Source organism: Lagopus leucura, unplaced genomic scaffold, assembly GCF_019238085.1.
Source record: "Lagopus leucura isolate 7727_CA_CO unplaced genomic scaffold, USGS_WTPT01 Super-Scaffold_73, whole genome shotgun sequence".
NCBI classification, from domain to species: Eukaryota; Metazoa; Chordata; class Aves; order Galliformes; family Phasianidae; genus Lagopus; species Lagopus leucura.
In genome coordinates, this window is record NW_024962252.1 from 88,080,555 (window position 1) to 88,102,240 (window position 21,686).

The 21,686-nt window shown below is 43.1% G+C and overlaps 1 protein-coding gene across 1 annotated transcript; it reads right to left on the minus strand.

Moving 5' to 3' along the window:
• Positions 1 to 4,561: 4,561 nt before the first annotated feature.
• SNX5 (sorting nexin 5) lies at positions 4,562 to 21,638 on the minus strand. Its single transcript, XM_042881915.1, has 13 exons — positions 21,548 to 21,638; positions 12,608 to 12,712; positions 11,995 to 12,105; positions 11,335 to 11,456; positions 10,899 to 11,022; positions 10,219 to 10,314; positions 9,287 to 9,392; positions 9,121 to 9,196; positions 8,386 to 8,425; positions 8,204 to 8,290; positions 6,904 to 7,063; positions 6,124 to 6,209; positions 4,562 to 5,146 (listed from the first exon to the last, which is right to left on the minus strand). The coding sequence occupies exons 1-13, from the start codon at positions 21,578 to 21,580 to the stop codon at positions 5,099 to 5,101; spliced, it is 1,194 nt and encodes a 397-aa protein (XP_042737849.1). The 5' UTR covers positions 21,581 to 21,638; the 3' UTR covers positions 4,562 to 5,098.
• Between the last annotated feature and the right edge of the window lie 48 nt (positions 21,639 to 21,686).

The following is a 21,686-nucleotide window of genomic DNA, read 5'->3' on the forward strand; positions in this document are numbered from 1 at the left end:
AAGGTTTTTGAGCAACACCTTCAAGAAGGAGCAGTACAAGAAAGAGCTCAAGACTGACTAAATTATGCTAAACCCAAATAAGACTTGGACTAAGCCATGAGTGCATACTAAACCTGTGCCGCCTTGTCTTTTTTTCCCCCTCCGTCCTCCAGAGGATAGAAACAAACTTGATCCAAACTTAGACACAAAGTGGTGAACTGTTTTCTAAGCAGGCAGTAGATTCTTACTGAAAAGGAACCTTAAACTACCTTTCACTGCTCTTCTTTTACCAGTGAATTGGACTCTCAAAGGCGTGTTCCATACAGAACAGGCTTAGGAAAGTTGTTAAATAACAACAAAGCAACGTGAAACAAAAGAAACAAAAGAAACCCTCTAGCTGATAGGGAAACCTTTTGCAGCCATACCCAGAAGTTAAAATGCTGTAAGCACTAAATGCACATGGTCTGGCCACAACACTCTCCCTCTGAGTGTTAATATGCAGCTAAAGCATCATCAGAGCAGCACTCACAATTCTTTTCCAAGTAGCAAGTACTCCTCCACCCTCTCTGCAAAAAGTGACCTCACAATTCCACTGCCAGTAAAACAGACCCACAAACGAGAACATTTAAACTGACACATTTCACTGCACTGGAGTGGACACAGAAAGTCACAGCAGCAGTTACCACACTTCCACAGAAGAGCAGTAAATTGCAGCCAAGGGACAGTCAAACCAAAAAAAAAAAAAAAAAACCAACACAAACACTCATTTGACTGCTTCCAGCAGCAGCAGATTGAGACAGCAAGAGTCCTGGAGTAGAATTTCAGATCCAAGTTAAATTTCTGTCTCTGCCACAAATTCCCTGTGGAAAAACAGGCAAGTCACCTTTTCCATGCTCTGCTTGAATCCCTTCTCCTGCAAAAGGGGTACTGTTCTTGCTTGTCTGTTCAAATTACAAAGCTGCCCTAGCAGGGATTATTTTTAGCACACCAGCACAAAAACCCAGCTGAGCTGGACTCTGATCTCAGCTAGGCCTTCTCTTTGGCTCTGTAATGTAAGAAGTAAACAAAAAGCAAGGCTGAACCCACACCAGAGCCCAGCCACTGGACAGCATTTGATAGCAGATGAAGCACATTTCCCAAAAACAGCAAACTGCTGCTCTAGAGCTAGAACCAGTCAGTGACCTGGGGGATTAAAATGGATCACCAGTGCCTGTAATCATTCACTGGAGACCAGTGAGCTGCAAATGGACAAATTTCAAATCCAATTCAGATTTCCACAGTCACCATGCAGTGACAGAGGTGTTTCTCAGGAGTGCAAGTTGAAATAACTCCTCATTCAGCACTGAGATAGCAGCAAATTACTGAGAGCTACACTCAAGAACGGGAACTCTGCAGTATTCTTTGCATTATAGAATAAACAAGCTGTTGCATCAAGTCCATGCATAGTCAGTCAGGGCTTTCTGTATTCCAAAGGCACAGGAACTGTTCTCTGCCTGGATTACCACCCTCAGCATCAGTGACACACCTTCTTGAAATCACAGCAAAATAGTTTCTTCTTCTACAAGCACATTTGACCCTTAATCATTCCCTTTCTGCAGATACAAAACCCTATTTTACTGAATCCTTTGTTCCTTGCTATTTCAACTGATGCAATCTCACACAACAGGACATATTTATCAGCTTATCATATTTGACCAGGTTGGTTCTCATCTGCAGTTTTCCAATACCCAGATGCTACATACTCCCTAAGCACAATTGCCACCTGTTTCATCCAGCCCTAAAATGCTCTTATTTTAATATGACTGACTCACTGCAAACTCACCATACCAGGACTACAGCCTTCTGCATCCAGCTGCCCTGCTACTAGTCCCTTTTGGGTGTGCACTCTCAATCACACCCACTGTCCTGTGCTTGTCTTATTTTCAGCTCTGCTCCACCAAAAAACACTCAGCCAGATACCTGCAGCACCCATTCATTCATTCTATCCTATTTCACTCTCACCATCCCAACAGTCACCTTCACTTCTCTGTAAGTAGAGATACACAACTCTGTTCAAGGACATGAATCACCCTCTTTCTCTCTAATATTGAGTAGATGCTGGATTCCTCAGGATCCACACTTCCCTTGGAAGGATGAAAACCATCTACTCTTTGTCAAATGGAATAGAAAAACTAGACTCCTAACTTACCATGTTTGTAGAATACAGAGCTCCCTTCTACAAACCCTATGCAGCCCAGAAGCTTTATGCTGGTAAAAACATTCTCCCTGATGGAGGACAGTTTCTCTATGCTATCTCCTGTAACCCAAGCCATAGCATTGCACTAAGATGCAATGTACAAGATGTGCTTCTGCAATCAGCTGTTAACAGAATACGTACATGACTAGAGATTATTATCTGCTGAGCTGCTTCTAGGAGAATCCCTGGCCCAATCCCTACCCAGGCAGGGCAAGCTGGGTCAGTATAGAGACCTGTTATTTTAACTCTTAGAGGTAACTGCTGGAACAGACCTGTGCTGCAGGTCAGTGGTATGCTTACCTCCTGGTCACAGTGCTGACAGTCTCGATCAGCAACATTAGAGCTGGAAGTCTAACAAACCTGAGCAAACTTCAGCAAACATTAGTTTTCCCTCTAACTTCAAGCAAAAGCCACATACCATAGTAACCACAACAATGGTGAAGCTTGTGCCTCTCCTCCAAAGTCCATTCACAACGCTTAGATCAGAGCAACAAGGCTGTGAAAGTAAACTGCTTAGTAGATGTGATGGGGGAGTATATACTGAAAAGCCAATCCCTGTTTCAGGCATCTGTGAAATTCTGCTCTTGCCCTCCCCAGACAGCCTCAAACTAAGTCTCAGCAATAATTTTAAACACTTGATGTCATATTGATGATCAACTGTCTTATCACACCAACTTGCACACTCTTTTCTTTGCTCCAAGGCTCCATTCAAGGCCATGCTACACGTCAAGTCATATTACGTTAAACTCTTACTGGTCCTTATCAGCAGAATGCTCACATACGCAGTCAATTTCTCTTAAGTCTCAACATATGTCTAGCTGTTGGATAGGAAACTAGGGTATGCAGCAGTTTTCCAGTACTTCCACCACAACTCTACCTGAAAGCAAACGTGGTGTTATTAGTTACCGGCTGTCCCAGACTGCCACCCACTGGCCTCCAGGAACACAATCTGTGCTGAGTGGTATTTTTCCAAGTAAACGTGCTTCAGGCATTGAAGCAGACTGACGCACTCTACCGGCACAGCTAGAAGAAGGCAGCTTCCTGCAAAGCAACCGTGTCACTGACAAAGACTGCTTTATAGCTGCTTCGCTTGCAGTTATTGTGAATTTGCTGACTACAGCGTTTGTATAAAACTGTAATTACAAAATCTTCTGAATGTTTAAATCTGATGAAATCCACTTTACTTAAAATACTGCATCAAACTTCCCTAAAACCAAACTCAATGAAAAGTTTGGAAAAAAAAAAAAACAGACAACCCAAATACTACAGCTGGGTTCAGAAGATCCATTATATAAACAGCATTTTGCTGTCAAGCACCATAAGCAAGGCAATATTACTTTCCCCATAAAACATGCAATAGGTGCAAATAGGTGCAAAAGGCCATGATGCAACCATAGTTGCTGTGAGTCACAGCCACATTCATCACGACGCAGCTAGCATACTAACTGACCCCAGGAAACCTCAGCCTGCTCTTTCCTCTGAATGAAGGAGCCAAAGTAATGGCAGAAGGTACAGCACACAGTTTTTAAGGAAAGTTTGCCTGCTTGAACACCCCAGGACAAGCAAGCAGAGTTTCCTCGTTACAGACAATGCAACCTACCTAACAACTCTGTAAGATGTGGTTGCCAAGAGCAGCACAGCGGAGTCCAAATAAATAAGCAGTGGGCTATGGAAGAGTAAGCAACTGAACAAGCTTGTCTAGCTGAAACTGCTTCAAACAGTCTGATCAGAGCATAGCTATGTAGTCTACTTTCAGCACAATTACAAGTTCAAAGAAAAAAACATATGCTCAAGTTTCTCTTCTACTCTACAGAAAGCTGTCTCTAGGACATGGGTAGCTGACCCGTATCCTCACACACCAAACGACAGCTACACTGCCATGCCACATTGGAGTACCTAGATTATGGTAGTGAAAGCCCAGTTGGCCACATAAAATGTAAAGACTTACAGCTTACACAGAATACTGACAAGGGCTGTGCTTGCAGCACAGTTGAAGTTTCAAACAACCTCTTGATACTAACAGGTGTTGTCAAGATCAGTAAAACACAAATGAAGCACTGCAAAGCAGTTTGAAGGAGTCCAAGCCATCCAGACCTAGGTTTAGTTTCCTTGGCGTATAGCATATAGCAACCTACAGTTTAAGAACACTTCTCAAGCAGCAGCATGATCTCAACTCCCCATATTTCACATCAACATCCATTTCAAGATCATTCCTACTGAGCAAAATATACATCTCCAGTGCACAGAATGAAAAGCTCCAGGTGATGAGTAATGCCATAATTCTGTACCTGGAAGCCCCATTATGTCACTTAGATCCCACACAAAGTCTTGCCATAGAGCAACAGCTTGTTTAGTCAGATATCTTTATTTGCTGTATCACCCAAGTGTACAAATACTGAATGTAGTTATACAAATTCAAAATATACTGTAGTAGAAATCCATCTGGGAAATGGAATGTTAAAGGTATTTACTTTATAAAATTTCTACACATAAGTTATTCCCACTTGCAACTTTCAAATATCAAGTCTACAACAACTGCTTTGCAATCCTGGAAAATAGGAATTCTTCTCCAAAAACATTTTCCACTAGATGAAGAATCAGTCAACAGCAAATTAATTTCCCCCCCCAACATTTGACTCATTTTGAGTTATCAGTCAACAGGATGTAGCTACATCCAGAAAACTCATATGCAGTTCTGCTCTCATTTATACCAAGGAAGTCAATACATCACTATCAACATATTTAAGTACTAGTCAAATAACCTCAGTGACAATATTTATTTTAAGCTTATGAAATTGAGCCAATAAGTTACCCCAGCCATTGAGTGCAATTGATTTTTTTTTTTTTTTTTTTAATTCCTTCACATTTTCAGAATAAGGCTCCTTAGTTCTTGAGCAAGTCAATACAGCTTTGCAGGAGAGAGACGTTATTCTGGAAAGGAAGATAATTAGTTTCAGGTGAGTCAGACTGATTGTGTAAATCAGGTTTTCAACAATGAAGGAGCTTTCAAGATGTCAGGTCCATCCCCAGATTTTGTAGCTTGTGACAGCAATTAAGAGACTGTACTGCAGAAACAAGTATTCAAGCACTGTCAGAAGCAGTCAGTGGTCTGCTCCTCTCTGTAAACCTGCAACTGTGACCTTGTCTGTGGGAGGGAGGAAAAGGACAGGAGCCTAGAATTTTTTATTTTTTTTTTTTTTTAAGTGGGCCAAACAGAGCCTTTCTTATATCTAATTTAAACACAGCACTGAAGTAGCTACCCATAATGAAGTCCAAGGAATGGAAAATTAGACTCTTTAGACTTCCCAAAAGAGGCTAGAGTTACTTCTTCAGGCTTTCCACTTTGTTCTCTAAATTAGCAGACCCTACAATTAGTATATGCATTCCTACATTAAGATTACAGCACGCAAAATGGCCTCTCCATCTTCCATCAAGTTTGCTCAGCACAGAGCCTCCCTTCACAAAGCCAAAAAGAGTCGACAGCTGGATCACAAGCTGCAGAACATGCCCACAGCTCTCAGTAACGCATCCACAGCTGCCCACTATCAGGCATATTCAGGAGGGGTCAAATCCCATAGATGAAGTGGCTTCACAGGAAGTTTAAATGAAAGGGCAGCCTGCTACATGCTAAACTGAAAATTCTTACTCACAGGGCAACAGGCCAGTGTCCTAGGAATGACAGGCTGAAAGCCTTTGTCCCATAAGACAGTCTGAGACTGCCAGCACTTGTTCACTGTATATTCAAATACTTACAGACTTTCAATTCCTTTTCCTCCTCTTCTCTAGATCTCAGAGAACCTGACTGTTCAACTTTACAATTACTAGCCTTAAATGGAAACCCAGCAAGTTGTAGGTTGCACATTATTTACTTATCTCAAGCTACCTCTGTTAAATTCTAAAGAACACACCTTTGCATGTTTTATTTCCAGTTCTGCCATTTCAATTAGGTTTTTGCGGAAGGCTGTTATTCTCTTCTGTTTGAAGCTTATCAATTCTGTAGGAAGAAAGCATAAGCACAGATGAGAGATGTACAAAGTAATGACTGAAGTTTCAGTAATGCCCTTTGCGTTTCATACTGTGCAACTCTAGTACAGAGTTTGACCACAAAAAGATTTAAGAGCTAAGTCTCACTGTTTCTAGCCAGAATATGCACTGAATCACATAATAGTGTTATCTTAGTAGACAAGTTGCCTATCTGCTCTGAAACAGAAGGGCTTTGTAGGAAAACAACATGAATAAAATAGTGAGCCACATAAGCTCTGGGAGAGGCTGGAGCATTTGGAAACCAGGAATAGGAAGGAAGTTGTGTGCAACCTGAAGGTACGTTTCTCTTTAATACTGGCCAAAAGCATACAACTAAGAAGCAGCATGAGATTTGATATCAGGCACTCAGCAGCAAGAGGACAGAGAAAAAGCCTGATTCCACAGTTGTTTGGTGTGGAAGCTAAGAACAAGAGCTCAGTCTAGAAAGCAAATGAGGGCTTATATTTAAGGTTGGTCTAGTGCAGACATGGCTCAGCTTCAGACAATCATTCTTCTGAAGATACAGTTGCATGAATTTTTACATACATTTACACAGTCCCTAAGAATTTCAGACTACTTGCTACAGGCGAGCATATAAGATAAGTACATGAAGATGTACTTGCTACAGGCGAGCATGAAGATAAGTACAGCAAAGTCTTTTTCACCTTGTTTTGCAGATTCTGAAATCTTTTCAAACTTCTGGTAACAATCCTGTTGATGTGCCTCAGCCAGATTGACATCCTTGCTCTTTAGCCTGGCTTTGTCTAAAGCTTTGTTTGAATTTTCATAACCAACAAGAGCCCTTGCACGTCTGTACAGAAGATCCTGAAAGCAGACAGGAATAACATGTAAAAATCTTAAGAGGACTGCAGTCAAATTGAGATACAAACTACTTTAGCAGGAGGTTTCACTTCTGCCAGCACTAGATTATGCTTTTTCTAACAAACTGTTCTAACACTCTTTACTCTTAGCAAAGTAGCAGAAGTGTTTCACCTGTACAGTATCACATGCTCAAGACAGTGATTTATGTCTTAATCAAGGAAGTTTGAGGGCTATTTTAGTTATAATTACTCCCTTCAAAACAGTTTCATCCTTCTGTAAGGTGGGCCTCCCCACCGAGTAGTAATAACACTGCCTGTTGGAAGTCCAGACTCCAGTAGTTGTCACACGTTTAACACATAACTATGTGAAAGGGCTCCAGTACTTAGGATTTACTTAAGGATTTTTAATTTGTCATCAGCATTTTTAATGGGTTATAAACACTGGAAGTACCAGAGTACTGCAAACTGAAACTCGATTGACTCTAACTCACAAGAATCCATTGAGTTGTGGCCAAAGAAGGCCAACAGTATCCTGAGGTACATTAAAAAAAGAACGTGGCCAGCAAATAGAAGGAGGTTCTCCTCCCCCTCTACTCTATCCTAGGTGAGGACACACTGGAGTACTGTCTCCAATTGTGGGCTCCCCAGTTCAAGAAAGGGGACTAGGAGTCCAGTGGAGGGTGACAAAGACAATTAAGGGCCTGGAGCATCTCCCATAGAGCTTCTTTACTGTCAGAGTGACAAAGAACTGAAACCAGCTGCCTAGAGAGGTTGTCAAGTCTTCTTCTATGGAGATATTCAAGACTTGTCTGGACACTAACCTGTGCAACATGCTAAAACAGGTCCCAGCTTACGTAGGTTGGACTCTATCTCTAGATGGCCCTTTCAACTCCTACAATTCTGTGATTCTGAGTTTGTTTTTTTTTTTTTACCTCTACATGCCAAAGAAACTGGCCAGATGTCTTAACTGTTTCAGAAGTGGACTAGACAGTAGTGTCATACATAGTTTCTATATTCTGCTGTCATTCAAAAGTGTGGGGTTTCTTAAGTGAGACAAGGGTCCACCTTCCTATCTTCTCAAAGCACAGAGATAACTGAGTCACAATTCCACAAAAACAAGCTTCACAAAGAAGACAGTTCTCACCTTAGCAGCATCTATATTGAGCATGTAGTACCTCAACAGTTCAGAGAGCTTTAAGTCTTCATCAGATGAAACTCTACTCTCCACCTTCTGCAGAAGAGATTATAGAATCTGCATGTAACAGGACAGTGTCATCCAGACTTACAGATTTGTGTTATTTTTACTTTTCCCAAAGCTTCTCTTACCCTGAGTTTCTCAAAGAGTTCAGCAACTTTCAGCAAGTACCTCGGGGAGGAAAATGCATAAGCATTAGATATAGATGCAGACAAGAGATTCAAAAGATGGTCTAGGTAGAAACATGGACAAAAGATTTAATGCAAGAGGTACTGGATTCCTTTTTAACAGAGTTGAGCAACTAGACACCGTTTAAAATAATAAACAAGTAGCATTAACAATCCTGTAAAGAATTTCCCACTGCTACTCTCCAAGAGTGACAGACTATTTTGCTGGTGTTGTTTTTTGTTGTTTTTTTTTTTTTCCAGCTGTAAACTGCATTAGCAAAGCTCAGTACATTGTTATCAAGATAATTTATCTTAGAATGACCAGGCTTCCACAGTGGAAAAAAAAAAAAAAAAACTATTTTGGAACTTCAGAGGTTCTAGTGTAGGCTGTAAATGTATTTAATACATCAGAATACAGGGGTGTAACTCTTCCTATATTCTCTGAGTTTGTGATATGAATAAAATTCAGGGCTTCTATACTGAAGAAGATTTGAGAAGTACAGTTCAGCTCTGCCACACAAGTGGCATGAGATCAGTTAGGTAAGTAACCAACGCAGCTGATATTCTTTCCTCTGATGCACCAGGCGAAAGAAAGTTTCAATGCCATTTGTGTACAATTCAAGAAACTCAAACTAGCTATGACTCAACCCCCTGAATTTCTGAAAACTCAGAATGTTCTGAGCAATTAGCATCGCTTACTTTTTGATAACTGTAGGTTCTTCTAATGCCAGGTTGTTCAAGCAAGCTGAAGTATAAATATAGTCATCTGCAATATCTGCAAGAACAAGAGAAGGTTTTCAGGCTACAGAAATCACTAAATCCAGTGAGACTGCAGGTCTTTAGAAAGGTCTTTGAAAAGATTCACTTTTACGAGATCTTGTCATCTTATCTGCTTTTGCACATGCATCCTTGATTCTGTTGTGGTAGTTTACAAGAAAAGTCTTCTCTTGCTCAAAAAAGTCATCTACTTCCTGAAAGAGAGTATAACATGTTAAGTTACTTTACCACAGAGCACAGGCATTTTTCTATTTAAGGAAGGGTCTAAACAAACACCATTAGCTACCTGAGTTTTACGCCTGTCAATCTCTATTGAAAAGTAGAGTTCAAGAAAAGACCCTGAGAATTTCTAAATATTTGATTTTTTTTTTTTGTTACACATTGACGCAAAGATGGATTTGACACACAACTACTCAGTGCTGCATGCTGAAGTAACCAGAGAGCCCTCAAAGCTAACAGCTGTTACAATTTCCATTTCCCAGACCTTTAACAGCACAGTAGTTGAATATTAAGCAGTTTACAAGCTTATTTAAAATCCATACAAAACATATCTACTGTAACACCAGCTTCATGACATGGTGTTTAGGATAGCAAGTCTATTAGAAAGAGCTACCATGGCAACAAGATAGAAAAGCTGAAGTTGAACCACTTACAGGAGCCTGATATTTTATTTTCACCAGTAGGAGCAGAAACCATAACTTGTTTTATTCAGACCTCTGAAGTAGACAAAAGCATGTTTGCTGAAGGGAAGATTCCCTCTTTCCCAGCAGGATCAGGTGTTAGGGCAACTCTTGCACATCAGATTCTTGAAATACACTCAAGTTCAGTCTATACCCTCAGTGTCTTTTTTTATTTATTTAAAATCAAAAGGCCACTCTGCACATCTTGGGACAGCAGTAAGGTTTGCAGTAGTAAATCTAAGCCTCACATACACTAAGCCTAAAGCACATAAGTAATGCCCCTTAAGAAATAAGAAGCCATCAAGAATAAAGCAAATAGGAGGCAAACCAACTACCTTACCTTGACTCCAGACAAGAGGATTTCATCTGCACTCTTTACCACACTTTTTAGAAGGAAACCAAGCATCTCTTTCGTGTTTTTCCTCCGAACACTCAGCTACAAGAGAGGCCAAGACAGCTTCAAATTAATCCAGGATGGATGCGGGGAAAAGATGACTACTTTAATGTTAACAGAATATTAACATCACTTATGTCTAATGTATGACAGAGCAGCCTGATCTACAAGCTCTCCTTAACACCCCTGTAAGTTCTATAAGAGTACAAATAGCTTTACTAGCAGTTCAACTACTCCACAACAGATTTTTCTCATTCCCAGGAACAGCTTAGCTTCTCCATAGGTAACATCAATCAGCAACCACCACTTATGAGGCACAAAACAGACGCAGTACCAACTTCAGCACACTGATATTCTTCATTTTAAAGGATCATGAAAGAGACAGCAGAAACACACCTGCACAATATTTGCTCCTAAGATCCAAGGACACATTAAGTTGGCTTCCTAACTTGATTACAAGTAAGAAATGCAGCAAAGTGACCTAAAGACAGGCCTTTATCTTTCAACTACTACTACTACTACTGTGACACTGTGGGTAGATTTATATAACATTCTAATCTAACCACACAGAAGAGTGGCAGCACTTCTAACACCCTGCCTCACATGCAAAGTAGAAGGTGTCTTACATCCTGGTCATACTCCAAGAAAACACAAAAATTGTGATCTTTGCTGAGCACAGGGTGAGAAGAAATCCGCTGAAGGAAGATTTCATGTGATGACACAGTCTTCTTGAAGACAGCGAGGTATTCACTGAAAGAAAAAAAAAGCCTGAGATCCATCTGCAACTCCACTGCACAAAGAATTGCTTCAAGTTTTCCAGTAAAAGTATTCAGTGTGCCTCTGAAATAGCCAGCTAGCAATTAAGAAGCTACTTTCAGTCTGTAACCAGGAAATTTTCCAGGTTTGAGAGAAGCTTAACGTACTCCCAAATTCCAGGATTTTACAGAATATCAGGGAGCAGCACCTTCAACATCAGTTACCATTAAATATATTGCTCTCCCAGAAGGCATCTTTACATTCAGCCTTTAGCAGCATTCTGATAGACACATTCATCCTACTTACGCTTCTAGCTCTTGCTTCATTTTGGCAAACTCTTCTTTGGTCATAGATACTTCTCCTTCCCCTAGTTTCTGCATCTTCTCTCTGGGACCATCAAAGTCAGGCTTGGAAGGGGCTGGAGGTATCTAGCAAAGAAATAATTGGTTAGGGATAAACAGTAACAATCCTAAGCTTTACAAAGTTACTTCTAGCAATCTGTAGGAGACAGTTTTGCAGGGTCGTGTCAAGCCAGCAAGGCTCTGCAACCGGGAAGCTCAGATGCTTAAATCTCTCATCTTCCCTCCAGCTCTGTGCACTTAGAAGCCAAACAAGAGAAAAAAACCTCTACTACACACTGCATAGCCAGCTGCCTGCTGTGGCAGTTGAATAACCTTAAGACAAGAGAGACGACTTAATGGATCAGTCTATTGATCCACCTTCGGGCCGATACTAGTCCCACTGTGGTGTCAGGGACTGAGGCCTGTGGCTGTTTTGCTGCTCCCAGCCAACCTATAGGGAAAGTTAACGCTAGAGCTATACCACTTGAGTGAGTAAGAAGAAAGCATAAGGAATGTCATGAAATACTAACAGCAGTAGTAAAAAACAGACTTTGTGTCTTTACTAATTTCCACATTAAATTACCACAGAATTCTGTTTAGAATCACATTTTCAGGAACTACTTACAATGAGTCCTGCATACTCCTCAGTTTCACTGAGTGTGTCATGCAGCCACACAAAATCTTCATGCTGCCTTGTAACTGAAAACTCAGGACTTTGAAAAGCTGGCAGCGTAGTCTGGAAGAGAAGATAAGGAAGCCTCACTGTTTTGTAAATGAGTGCTTTTAGAAACAGTTCCATTTTCAAAAGAAGCTATTTTGCCTAGTAAGAGCCTCGCCTACTCCTTTTCAGCTGAGCTGGCACTCAAATGAGAGCCTTACTAAGAACATTATTTGAAGAAAAGGCACTGCTGTAGAACAGCATTCATACAGTTTATTTAGTGGCACCTCACAGTAGCTGCCTTCCCCCCAGCCTTCCCAGTCTCAAGCTACTTTATTTATTTATTTATTTAAAAGTAAATCCAACCTAGTGTATCAGTTACCTTGTCTTAAAGGGAGCGTTCAAGTCTTAAATGTAAAAGTTTCTGCCTCTATATCCTCAGGCCACCTTTAAGTGGAAAAGCTCCATTTAATTAGATTTTCCTCACTGCCAAACCCACTTTTGCAGGTATGCTCATTACAAATACATAGATTACTCCCATCATATCTACAAAGAGCACTTTCTAGCCCCGTTACCTTACCTTAGTATGTACCGTGAACTTCACTTTGTCCTTTTCACTCAGAGCATCAGGTATATCAATTTGAAGAGAAGGATCAACATTCAGGTCTACAGATACAGACCTCAGCTGCAACGGAATTCACAAGATCACAAAACAAGCTCTGGTCAAGCATCGAGTAGGCTTAGTGAAGCTAAATCGGTCAGTGGCATTGTCAACAAGAACCACATTGCAGCAGACTGCTGCCTCAAGGAGCAGCACACACAGGGGTCTAACGGCCCCAACACAACCCTCTCTTCCAAGCACATAAAATAAGAAGAGTGTTACTTAAGAGCCCACAGACCCAACTGTCTAGGAACAACTCAGGGTATTAGTGAAGTATTCCTAGAAAGAAGCATCTTCCCTCCAGTACTTCTTCAGTTTTATTTACTTAAGCACATCAAGCCAAAGACTGTTAAATCATTTTGAAGGGAGTAACAGCACTAATAGCTCTCCTCAATTTCTATCTCCACAATATGTGGAAGAACAGCTCTTAAGAGCCTAGTCATGTGACCTGTTTCCTTATCTTTACATCAGACAGCTGCTTTGGCACAAGAATTAAGTGATTTTTATCCACCATAAAGGGCAACCCATAAACAAAAACTAGGCTCTTCCTCTTCTGGCTCAGATTGGTCACTGCTGCCACTCTGATCTCCCAAGACTACTGCACACAAGTGCCACAGTGGCACTTCTACTAACTGTTCTAACAGCTGTGAAGGTTTCTTTGCCCCCAGGGAAAAATGGAGCAGATGCCTAAAACCTCCTTAGACTCCTACAAGTCTAAGATCCAAGTGTCTGCCAGAAACAAGAGGAGAACCCAAGAATACTGGAGTACTAACCCTGCATCAGTATAATCCTATTTTCAAAGTACCTGGCATCAAGTTAATAGCTGCTGGAATGCACACGTGCCATTTAAAGAAAGCCCCCATGAGCTAGAATGAGAACTAGTTTCAGAGATACCTGAACTTTGCTTTATGAAAGCTATTTATACTTGTAACTACAAGCCTCTACCTCTCCTGAATTCAAGTCTTACCTTACCTAGACAGAGTCTTTGCCTGGCAACATTTTAGTGCTATTTGCTTCTATTGGAACACCTACGAAGAGGTTTCTGAGCATGCTATGTGGATGTGCTCCAAATAAACCGTTAACCAGAGATCACAGAGCATATCAGGTTCAAAAATCAGACACACCAGACCCTCACACTGATTCAGACAGGAGCTTAAAACAGATCCAGTGCCTTCCTTAGCAGGAGACACTTCTTTCCAACAGCTTAAGTCAAGGTATCTGGGATACCAGGGCAGTGGCCAGGTTATGCTGAACCTTACTGTTTTACAACACAAGCTTTACTCATTTTCTCTCCCTTGTTTATGAATTGAGCATCCTTCAATGAGTTGTACTACACTGCTTGTACCTAAATGTTCAGGGCAAACAGCCACAGACAGCTACATGACCTCAGAAGGAAGCAAAGGATTTTAGGCATATGTAGCATAGATAACTGACGATTACCGATACATGCATCCAATTCCTACATCAAGTAGATGCAGTGATCTAGATATCAAGAAATACAAGCTATTGCTATTAAGAACACAAGTTGCTGCCAATTTCAGACATCTATTCTAGAAGCCAGCAATAGCCCCAGCCTACATTACGGTGGTTCTTGCATTACAAGTCTTGTCTCGTAAGAGGCTCTTCCCCCAGCACTGCAGTCTAACAAATCATTCTTATTTCCTGCGTAAGGGAGAAACTGCTGATCAAGGTCACAACACAGGAAGTTTGCTGAAGAGCAACTGTCAGAGCCAGGCCAAATCCCAAAGCCATCCTTTAGAGATTATTTTGAATACATTACCAGAAAAAAAGCTCAAGAGCTGGGCTGAGGCGGTACCACTTCACCACCCTGCAGCATATTGGCTAACAGAAGCCAGGAGCCTGCACATACCACCTGCTAACCACAAGATCCAGCAGCAAACCCACAAGTAAATAGCACTAGACAGCACCTGAGCAAGGCCATCATACAACACATTGCTTGAATCCTGCTTTAAGCTTCTGTGTAAAGCTGCTTAAGAACTGATGAGGGGTTGTCCTTTTTAAGGTGAAAGCTTTATTTCGAGGAGCTTTGGAAACCTCTCCCCCCCTCATCTGGCCATTTGTGAACTGAAATCCTGGCAGACAGCAAGCTTCCCCACTAGCCTGCAGAGGACACAGCTGCCAGGGTGGCACACAGCTGCCTCTAGCCAGGCTGCTGCTGGCTAGATTCCAGCTATCACTAATAGTTACTGTTAGCAAATACACTCAGGTCCCCACACCTAAGAGAGGGATACCCCAAACACTGTGCTTCCAGAGCGTATCCTGTAAGGGCAGCCCTAGCAGCCCAGACACCACTTAGGTCTGAATGTATGATACTCCTGGCACCATGGGGACCCAGCCACAGAGTGAGGCTGCTAATCACACTCCCCTACATGCACACAGCTCTCCCTAGGAAGGCACAGATGAAGAGGTGTGGTTCAAACATCTCCAACAGCAGCCACACCACTCCACTCAAGTACTAGAGGCAGGCTAGGTAGAAGGCCACCATTCAAGGAATAGTTTCACAAGGAGCAGAGCTTGAAGTTTGTTGCCATCTGAATGAAAGGCAGCTTTCAGAATTTCCCAGCTGCTTTCATGCCAGATAACACCAGCAGCCAAAGCAGTGAGATGCAGCCCCTCTTACTGTGTTTTGCATCCTGCTTACTTATCTCCACTGTCCAAACAGGATCAGCAGAACTAACAATACAAACCGCTGAGTCTGTGAAAAGCATGATAAGCTAAAGGAAACTGCCTCCTCTCAGCTAAACTACAGGAAAGGTTACACAAACCAGCCAGTCCTCAACTTGGGAGATTTCTTAAGCGTCACAGAGGAAGTAACCTGTGATTAGATGCCATCCTCAGCTCTCCATCCTAGTAGTTGCCTGCACAGGAGGTAGAGATAAATGTATGAATGTAAGATGGTATTGCTTTGCCAGATTAAAACAATTTGGCAAGAACATGCAACCTACAACTTCATAACTCCCCAGTAATGCTACTTAAGCAGAGCTTAGCGCTCCAGCAGGGCCTCATTTACAAAGAACAGCTAGGAGTCAGCAGCAGCACAACTCAGAGCAGTACATAAAGACAAACAGCCCACAACAGGAGGGTCCAAAAACCAGAACAATAATCAAGAACTAACTGCTGAAGAAGTCTTGCACTTTCTCCTGCCCTAAACATCTACAGTAAACACACATGACTATCTAGCTTATGCATAAAGATCACTGCAGGCTGAAACATTTCATTGTTGTAGAGTAGCACAGGATTATCAACTCTATCCCAAGCCTTAGCATCAGTTCTTTCAGGAATATGAAACGGAGGATCAGAAAGCCACCGGTCTATTCTAGCCCTATGAAGGTCACTGTGGCTTCTAACTCCAGGCCAGAGACCTTTCAGATTACACAATCATGGCAGAAAGGCTCACACTACAAAGAGAGCATTCACACAGCCCAGCTTTGTGCAGAGCGCTGTTCCCCCATAGCATTTTTCCACTGAATTGGAACCAAGGAGCTTTTCCCTCCCCCCCACCTCCTCCTCTGCCCACCCAAACTTATGAGCTCTACAAGGCACTAACCCAGTGAGCAGCCAGAGCAGATGTTCTACACTAATGCCTGGTCTTGACACAATCACCTGCCCTGGCAGCACCAGCAGTTCATCTTTCAGGATGCTTGCTATCACTCCTCTTTCACCCATCCCATAAGCAGCAATGAGAAAAAACGTGCTTACAGTCACAAGCAGGCTGTGCAGAGCCTTTTTTCATCTCCAGGCCCCAAGGCTTGTTCCTTTACCATATCAGGCACCCAGCCCAAGATCTCCCTGGGAAACTACTCTAGTTGAGTCCCCCAGACTGCCATGCCTAACAACTCTTCTCCATCAGGACGCATTTCGCAGCTAGAACATCATTGCTTCCTCCCTACAATAAGCAGAACTAAGATTCCCCATCTCAGCAACCAGGATCTAGTCTGTTCTTCCTCACATCCTCAGTGCTGGGGGATAAGACCAGAGCTCAGCAGCTGGTGAAAGCATGCCTCCCTTACAGCAGAGAGGTGCTAAGGATGGTAGCTCCTTTAGCAGCACAGCAGGGAAGCAGCTGAATTGGGTTGGAAGTTTGAACACTCCAACTAGCAGGGCACAGCATCCCTACTGCCACCTTTTATTTCCCTTCTGCAGGACGATTTTAGAAGTTTATGGTTTGCAGCAACTTTTACAGTACTGATGCCTTCAGCATCTCATGCCTCTTTACCAACTTGTAGTGGGACCCTCAGGACTTCACGTGGATTCAAGAAAATCTGATCCCTATTCAGTAGAGATATCAATCACCATAGCTCCTACTTAGCCTGACTTGGCAATTAGAGCAGGACACCACACAGAGCTCTCCAGAAAAACAGATAATCATCACATTGATTGCTTCAAGCTTCAGAACACATATTATGGTACTAATGAGAACACTATGATAAATCACTCAATCTCGACACTAAAGAGAAAAGATAGCAAGGAGAATACCACTGACCAATACAGGCAGAATTTTACAGCAGTTTTTCTACTGCTTAAAGGAGAAAGTTGGACCACCTAAGTACAATCCAGCGCTGATAATCACCTACTCAGGCTTCAACTTGGCAAGTTTCTGACCAGGCCTCACTCAGCACAAGCACATCTTCATACTCGCAAGCTCCCAGTGGAGCTCCTCAGCCACAGAAGCTGCCTGGTTCTGGCAAGTGTCCCAAGCTTTAGAGTCACATTCTTTGCAATTTAGCATTAGTTTTCCTGAAGTGACTCAGTCACTTCTCCATTCTAACAAAAGAATCTGCTAGCGCAAGCAACTGCATACAACATTTGATTGGTAGTGAAATAAGTATCCATATTCATTCTTAACGTCAGATGAATCCACGGGTTTGCAACATAACTTGGCTTCCAGAAGGAACAAGTAACACTTCAGTGAGAGCTTACACTTCAGAGAACCTTCCACCAATTATCAGCTACAGCCAGCTCCCCTCTTGCTGATTGCCTCCTTGTTGTCAGTCAACCTGCAGCCACAAATAGGACAGAAGTAATTACATCTGCCACTACCCAGCGGCCACTTCCCCCCCCCCCCCCCAAACAGAGTAGTTTAGTTAAACCAGTTTAAGTGCTCTCTCAAGGCCACTAGAATATTATGACATTTTCTGGCAGTTTCTATAGAGCTTTCAGTTACAGAATGTCTCATTTCAACACCCAGAAGTTAACCAGCAGCCCTTCAAGTGGCCAGCACACACTCAGTATTACTCCCTAGAATCGCATTTCAGTCATATTCAGCACAAGTAGGTTAAGATTCCCCTTAATCAAGATACTAAAAATATGTCTGAAAGTACACTGCATCCACATAGCAGAGCCAACACAGTAGATGATAAGCTTTGATTTCACAGCCTTTGGGACAGAACTGCTATTATTTCTCCGGCATTTAATTGAAATAGTCCTGAAGTTGTCCAAGTTACACATAACCAGGAAAACTGAAGCAGGCTTCTTGTATGCAGTCTTTACCTTGCTACTTACACTACAGAAAACTCTCCCAAACCTGTGATTTTTGTACCACACAACTCCAGTGGCGGAATTATTTCATTATTCCCTCTTAATCTTTGTTTTAAGCAAAGTAGCAGCTTAGTTTATTCCCAGTGAGATGCTATTCCTCACTGAGTGCAGAGCTTTCCAATCAGGCAGAAAGGCAGGACAAGGGAAATGGTTTTAAGTTGAAGGAGGGAAGACTTAGGTTGGATGTCAGGGGGAAGTTCTTTACTGTGAGAGTGGTGAGGTGCTGGAACAGGCTGCCCAGAGAGGTCGTGGATGCCCCGTCCCTGGAGGTGTTCAAGAACAGGTTGGATGGGGCTCTGGGCAGCCTGGTCTAGGATTAGATATGGGGACTGGTGACCCTGCCAGCAGCAGGAGGATTGGAGCTTGATGATCCTTGAGGTCCCTTCCAATCCAAGCCATTCTGCAATCCTGTGAAAGCAGGCTCTATGGCTACAGCGCCTGTTGCCACTGGCTGCGCAATAAGCTCCCTGATCATTCTGCTCTCCTGTAAAAGGGATCCCAGACTTGCTCTTCTCTCAAGTGGTCAAACAGCTCTCTACAGAGGAAAGGAGCTGTAGGAAGGATACTGCCACCATTCAGGGTTCCCATATTTCAAGCCAAAGCCTCTAACTCACCTTGCTCCAAGTAGCAGCACATAGGAACTCCCTGCACTCCAGGAATCAAGCACCATCTTCGGCAACACAGGCCAAATCTACCCTGCCATAGCAATTTGCCTGCAGAGCACAGCCTGAGGCAAAGTACTTCCAGTCTATATTTGTATGGGAACTGCTGAGTCACGGCCTGAACCTCTGATTGATCACCTGAGGTGAGCCATGAGTCAGCCAGAGGAGCACAGGTGAAGGCAATTCACCTGTGCTACCGGAAGGGGTGGAGCCTGGCTCCACCCCTCCTGGACCTATTTAAGAGCTGGCTACCAGAGGGGAAGGATCTCTTCTGGAGATCCTCCTCTTTGATATCTTCTAGTGAGCTCAACCCAAGGGTAAGCTCTTCTACTTATTCTCTTTTGTGATCCTTGTTTGCCTTACTCTTTTGATTATATTGCAATTATAACATCTTGGTTATACACTTTGCCTTACTCTTTTGATTATATTGCAATTATAACATCTTGGTTATACAATATTTCATCTATAACATGAACTACACCCAGCTAAGATGGAAATTGTGCAACAGAAGAAAGCCCCTAATCTATACTCAGCATTTCCAAGAATGCTTTGCCAACCTCCCATAGTGAAGCCAGAAACAGTAAAAGGGACTCTGCAACACATGCAATCTTCATCTCCCGTGGATCTGAGATTCTGTCAGTAGTCCAAACCACTAGGCCAGCTTTATAGACTCCTACAGACTGGACAGCACACTATTCCTATTCAGTAACTTTCACCTTGCTAGTAGTTCATCTCCCTGTAAAGTGTTTTCTTGCAGAGCAAAAGACCTAGTAGGCAACTCCTTTCCAGAGCATCTAGTAGAAGTTGGCTAGAACAGAGAACTGCCATTCAGAAGTGCTAACAGCAGGTTCCCAGCAAAAGCCTAGAAACATAATATTTCATCTTTCACTGACCATTGTGAAGAAGAGCAGCCACAACACTCACTCTCACTATTTTGATCTATAACGGTATTTCGAACACCTAAGTCTGCAGTTGAATAATCAAGCATTAGAACAAATCTAGTATATTCACACAAGCTTTACTTGGCAGACCCACTGCTTGCTGCACTTTCTGAAGTGCCTTTTCCTCTCCAGGACACTATCTTTCCCACTGCACTTCCAATCCCTCTTATCCTACCGTCCCTCCCTTCCTCTTCCTATATATCTTGCCACTTCTGCTTTACCTACTCAGGGTCAGTTTTTAGTTTATACACACCAACAATTCCTACTCAAGGTTAGCATACAATGATGTTTCCTTCACAGACAGAAACTTAATCTACTGCCCACATACCTAAACAGGAACAGACAAGATAGCTATGTTTCTATCTTCAGTGCAACTGCTGGAATCCCAAGACAGCCTTACTACCTGAATAGCTAGTTAATCTTTGGTCATTTACTGCTGGAGTTTAAAGCTACTTGAACCCTTAGTGGGAACATTTTCCCCTCCCTTCAGTGCTCCTGCCCGTTATGTTAGAAAGGCAGATTAATACACAGTTACTCATTGCTGCAAGACAGCTGATGTTTTACCTTCACACTTGCAGATTCTGCAGCCTACAAAGGCTTTCACTCACTACTCTCAAGTGACAGATACTTTATCTAATGCTTGTCATTTAATGCATAGCAGAAAGAAGTAGCAGCTGATTCGCAATTCAAAGTGAAGAACTAGAAGGCAAGACACTTAAGATTCTGTCAGTTCAATAGGTCAAGTTTGTTTTAAAAGTTTCATGTTCTGTGGAAGCAGATGGAAGGAAAGAGGTTATTTAACAAGATTGTTCAAGGCAGATGTATTTTTTTACATCTGGAAGAGACCAATCAATCCAGTTCCAACCCTCAGACATGGGCAGGGCTGCCTCCCACCAGCTCAGGCTGCCCAGGACCCATCCAACCTGGCCTTGAGCATCTCCAGGGATGGGACACCACAGCCTCTATGGGCAGCTGCACCAGAACCTCACTATCTTTAAGTAAAAAGTTTCCTCTTTATATCTAAGTCTCCCCTCTTTTAGAGGGGGCATTTCTAGCCTTTCAAGTCCTTCAAGGCACCTCCCAGAAGGTTAGAGAGGACACTGAGAAGACAACCCTCAAGCAGCACAAACAGCCTGAAGCACAATTCATCTTCCAGAGTTCAGTTTAGGCATAATGCAAACTATATTCAGATCCAGATTACAGAGGCTGGCCAGGCAGCTGACCCCTGCTGGAAGGCTGCCTTCCCTTCCACCCGGGGTGTTGCTGGCAGCTATTAAGGCATACAGACTAAACCAGGCAGACCACTTGGTAAAAGAGGCATCTTTAAGCACTGCCTGCACGCACTCCCATTAAACACCTCACGAAGTTCCCGCCTCAGCCTTTAAGCTACACTTCCTCTGAAACAGCAACCGAACGCAGCAAACCATCTCACACACATTTAGCGCCGAGACCTGAGCACTCGGTCAGGGCTTCGACGTCCCAAGGCAGCACCTCACGGAACGCAAAACTAAGTCGGTGCCCGACACAACAGCTGGAGCGGGAGGGAGGGAGGGAGGGAGGCACAGCCCAGTGACAGCTGACAGCCCCTCAGCGCAGGCCACCGCCTGGGACCGCACCTCACAACGCTGGCAGCCCAGCGGAGTAGGCCAAGCGCACTGCGGCCCAGCTCCTAGCACGGCCCGACGCTGCCCCCTCACCTTGCTTTGCATGCCGTCCCGAAGCAGAGCCATATCTCGGTACTACCAGCCGCCCGCCTGCCGCCTCACGGCCGCCGCCGCCCCTCATATAGCGCGGGGCGGGGCCGCTGCGCCCGGCCCCTCGGCTTGGCGGCCATCT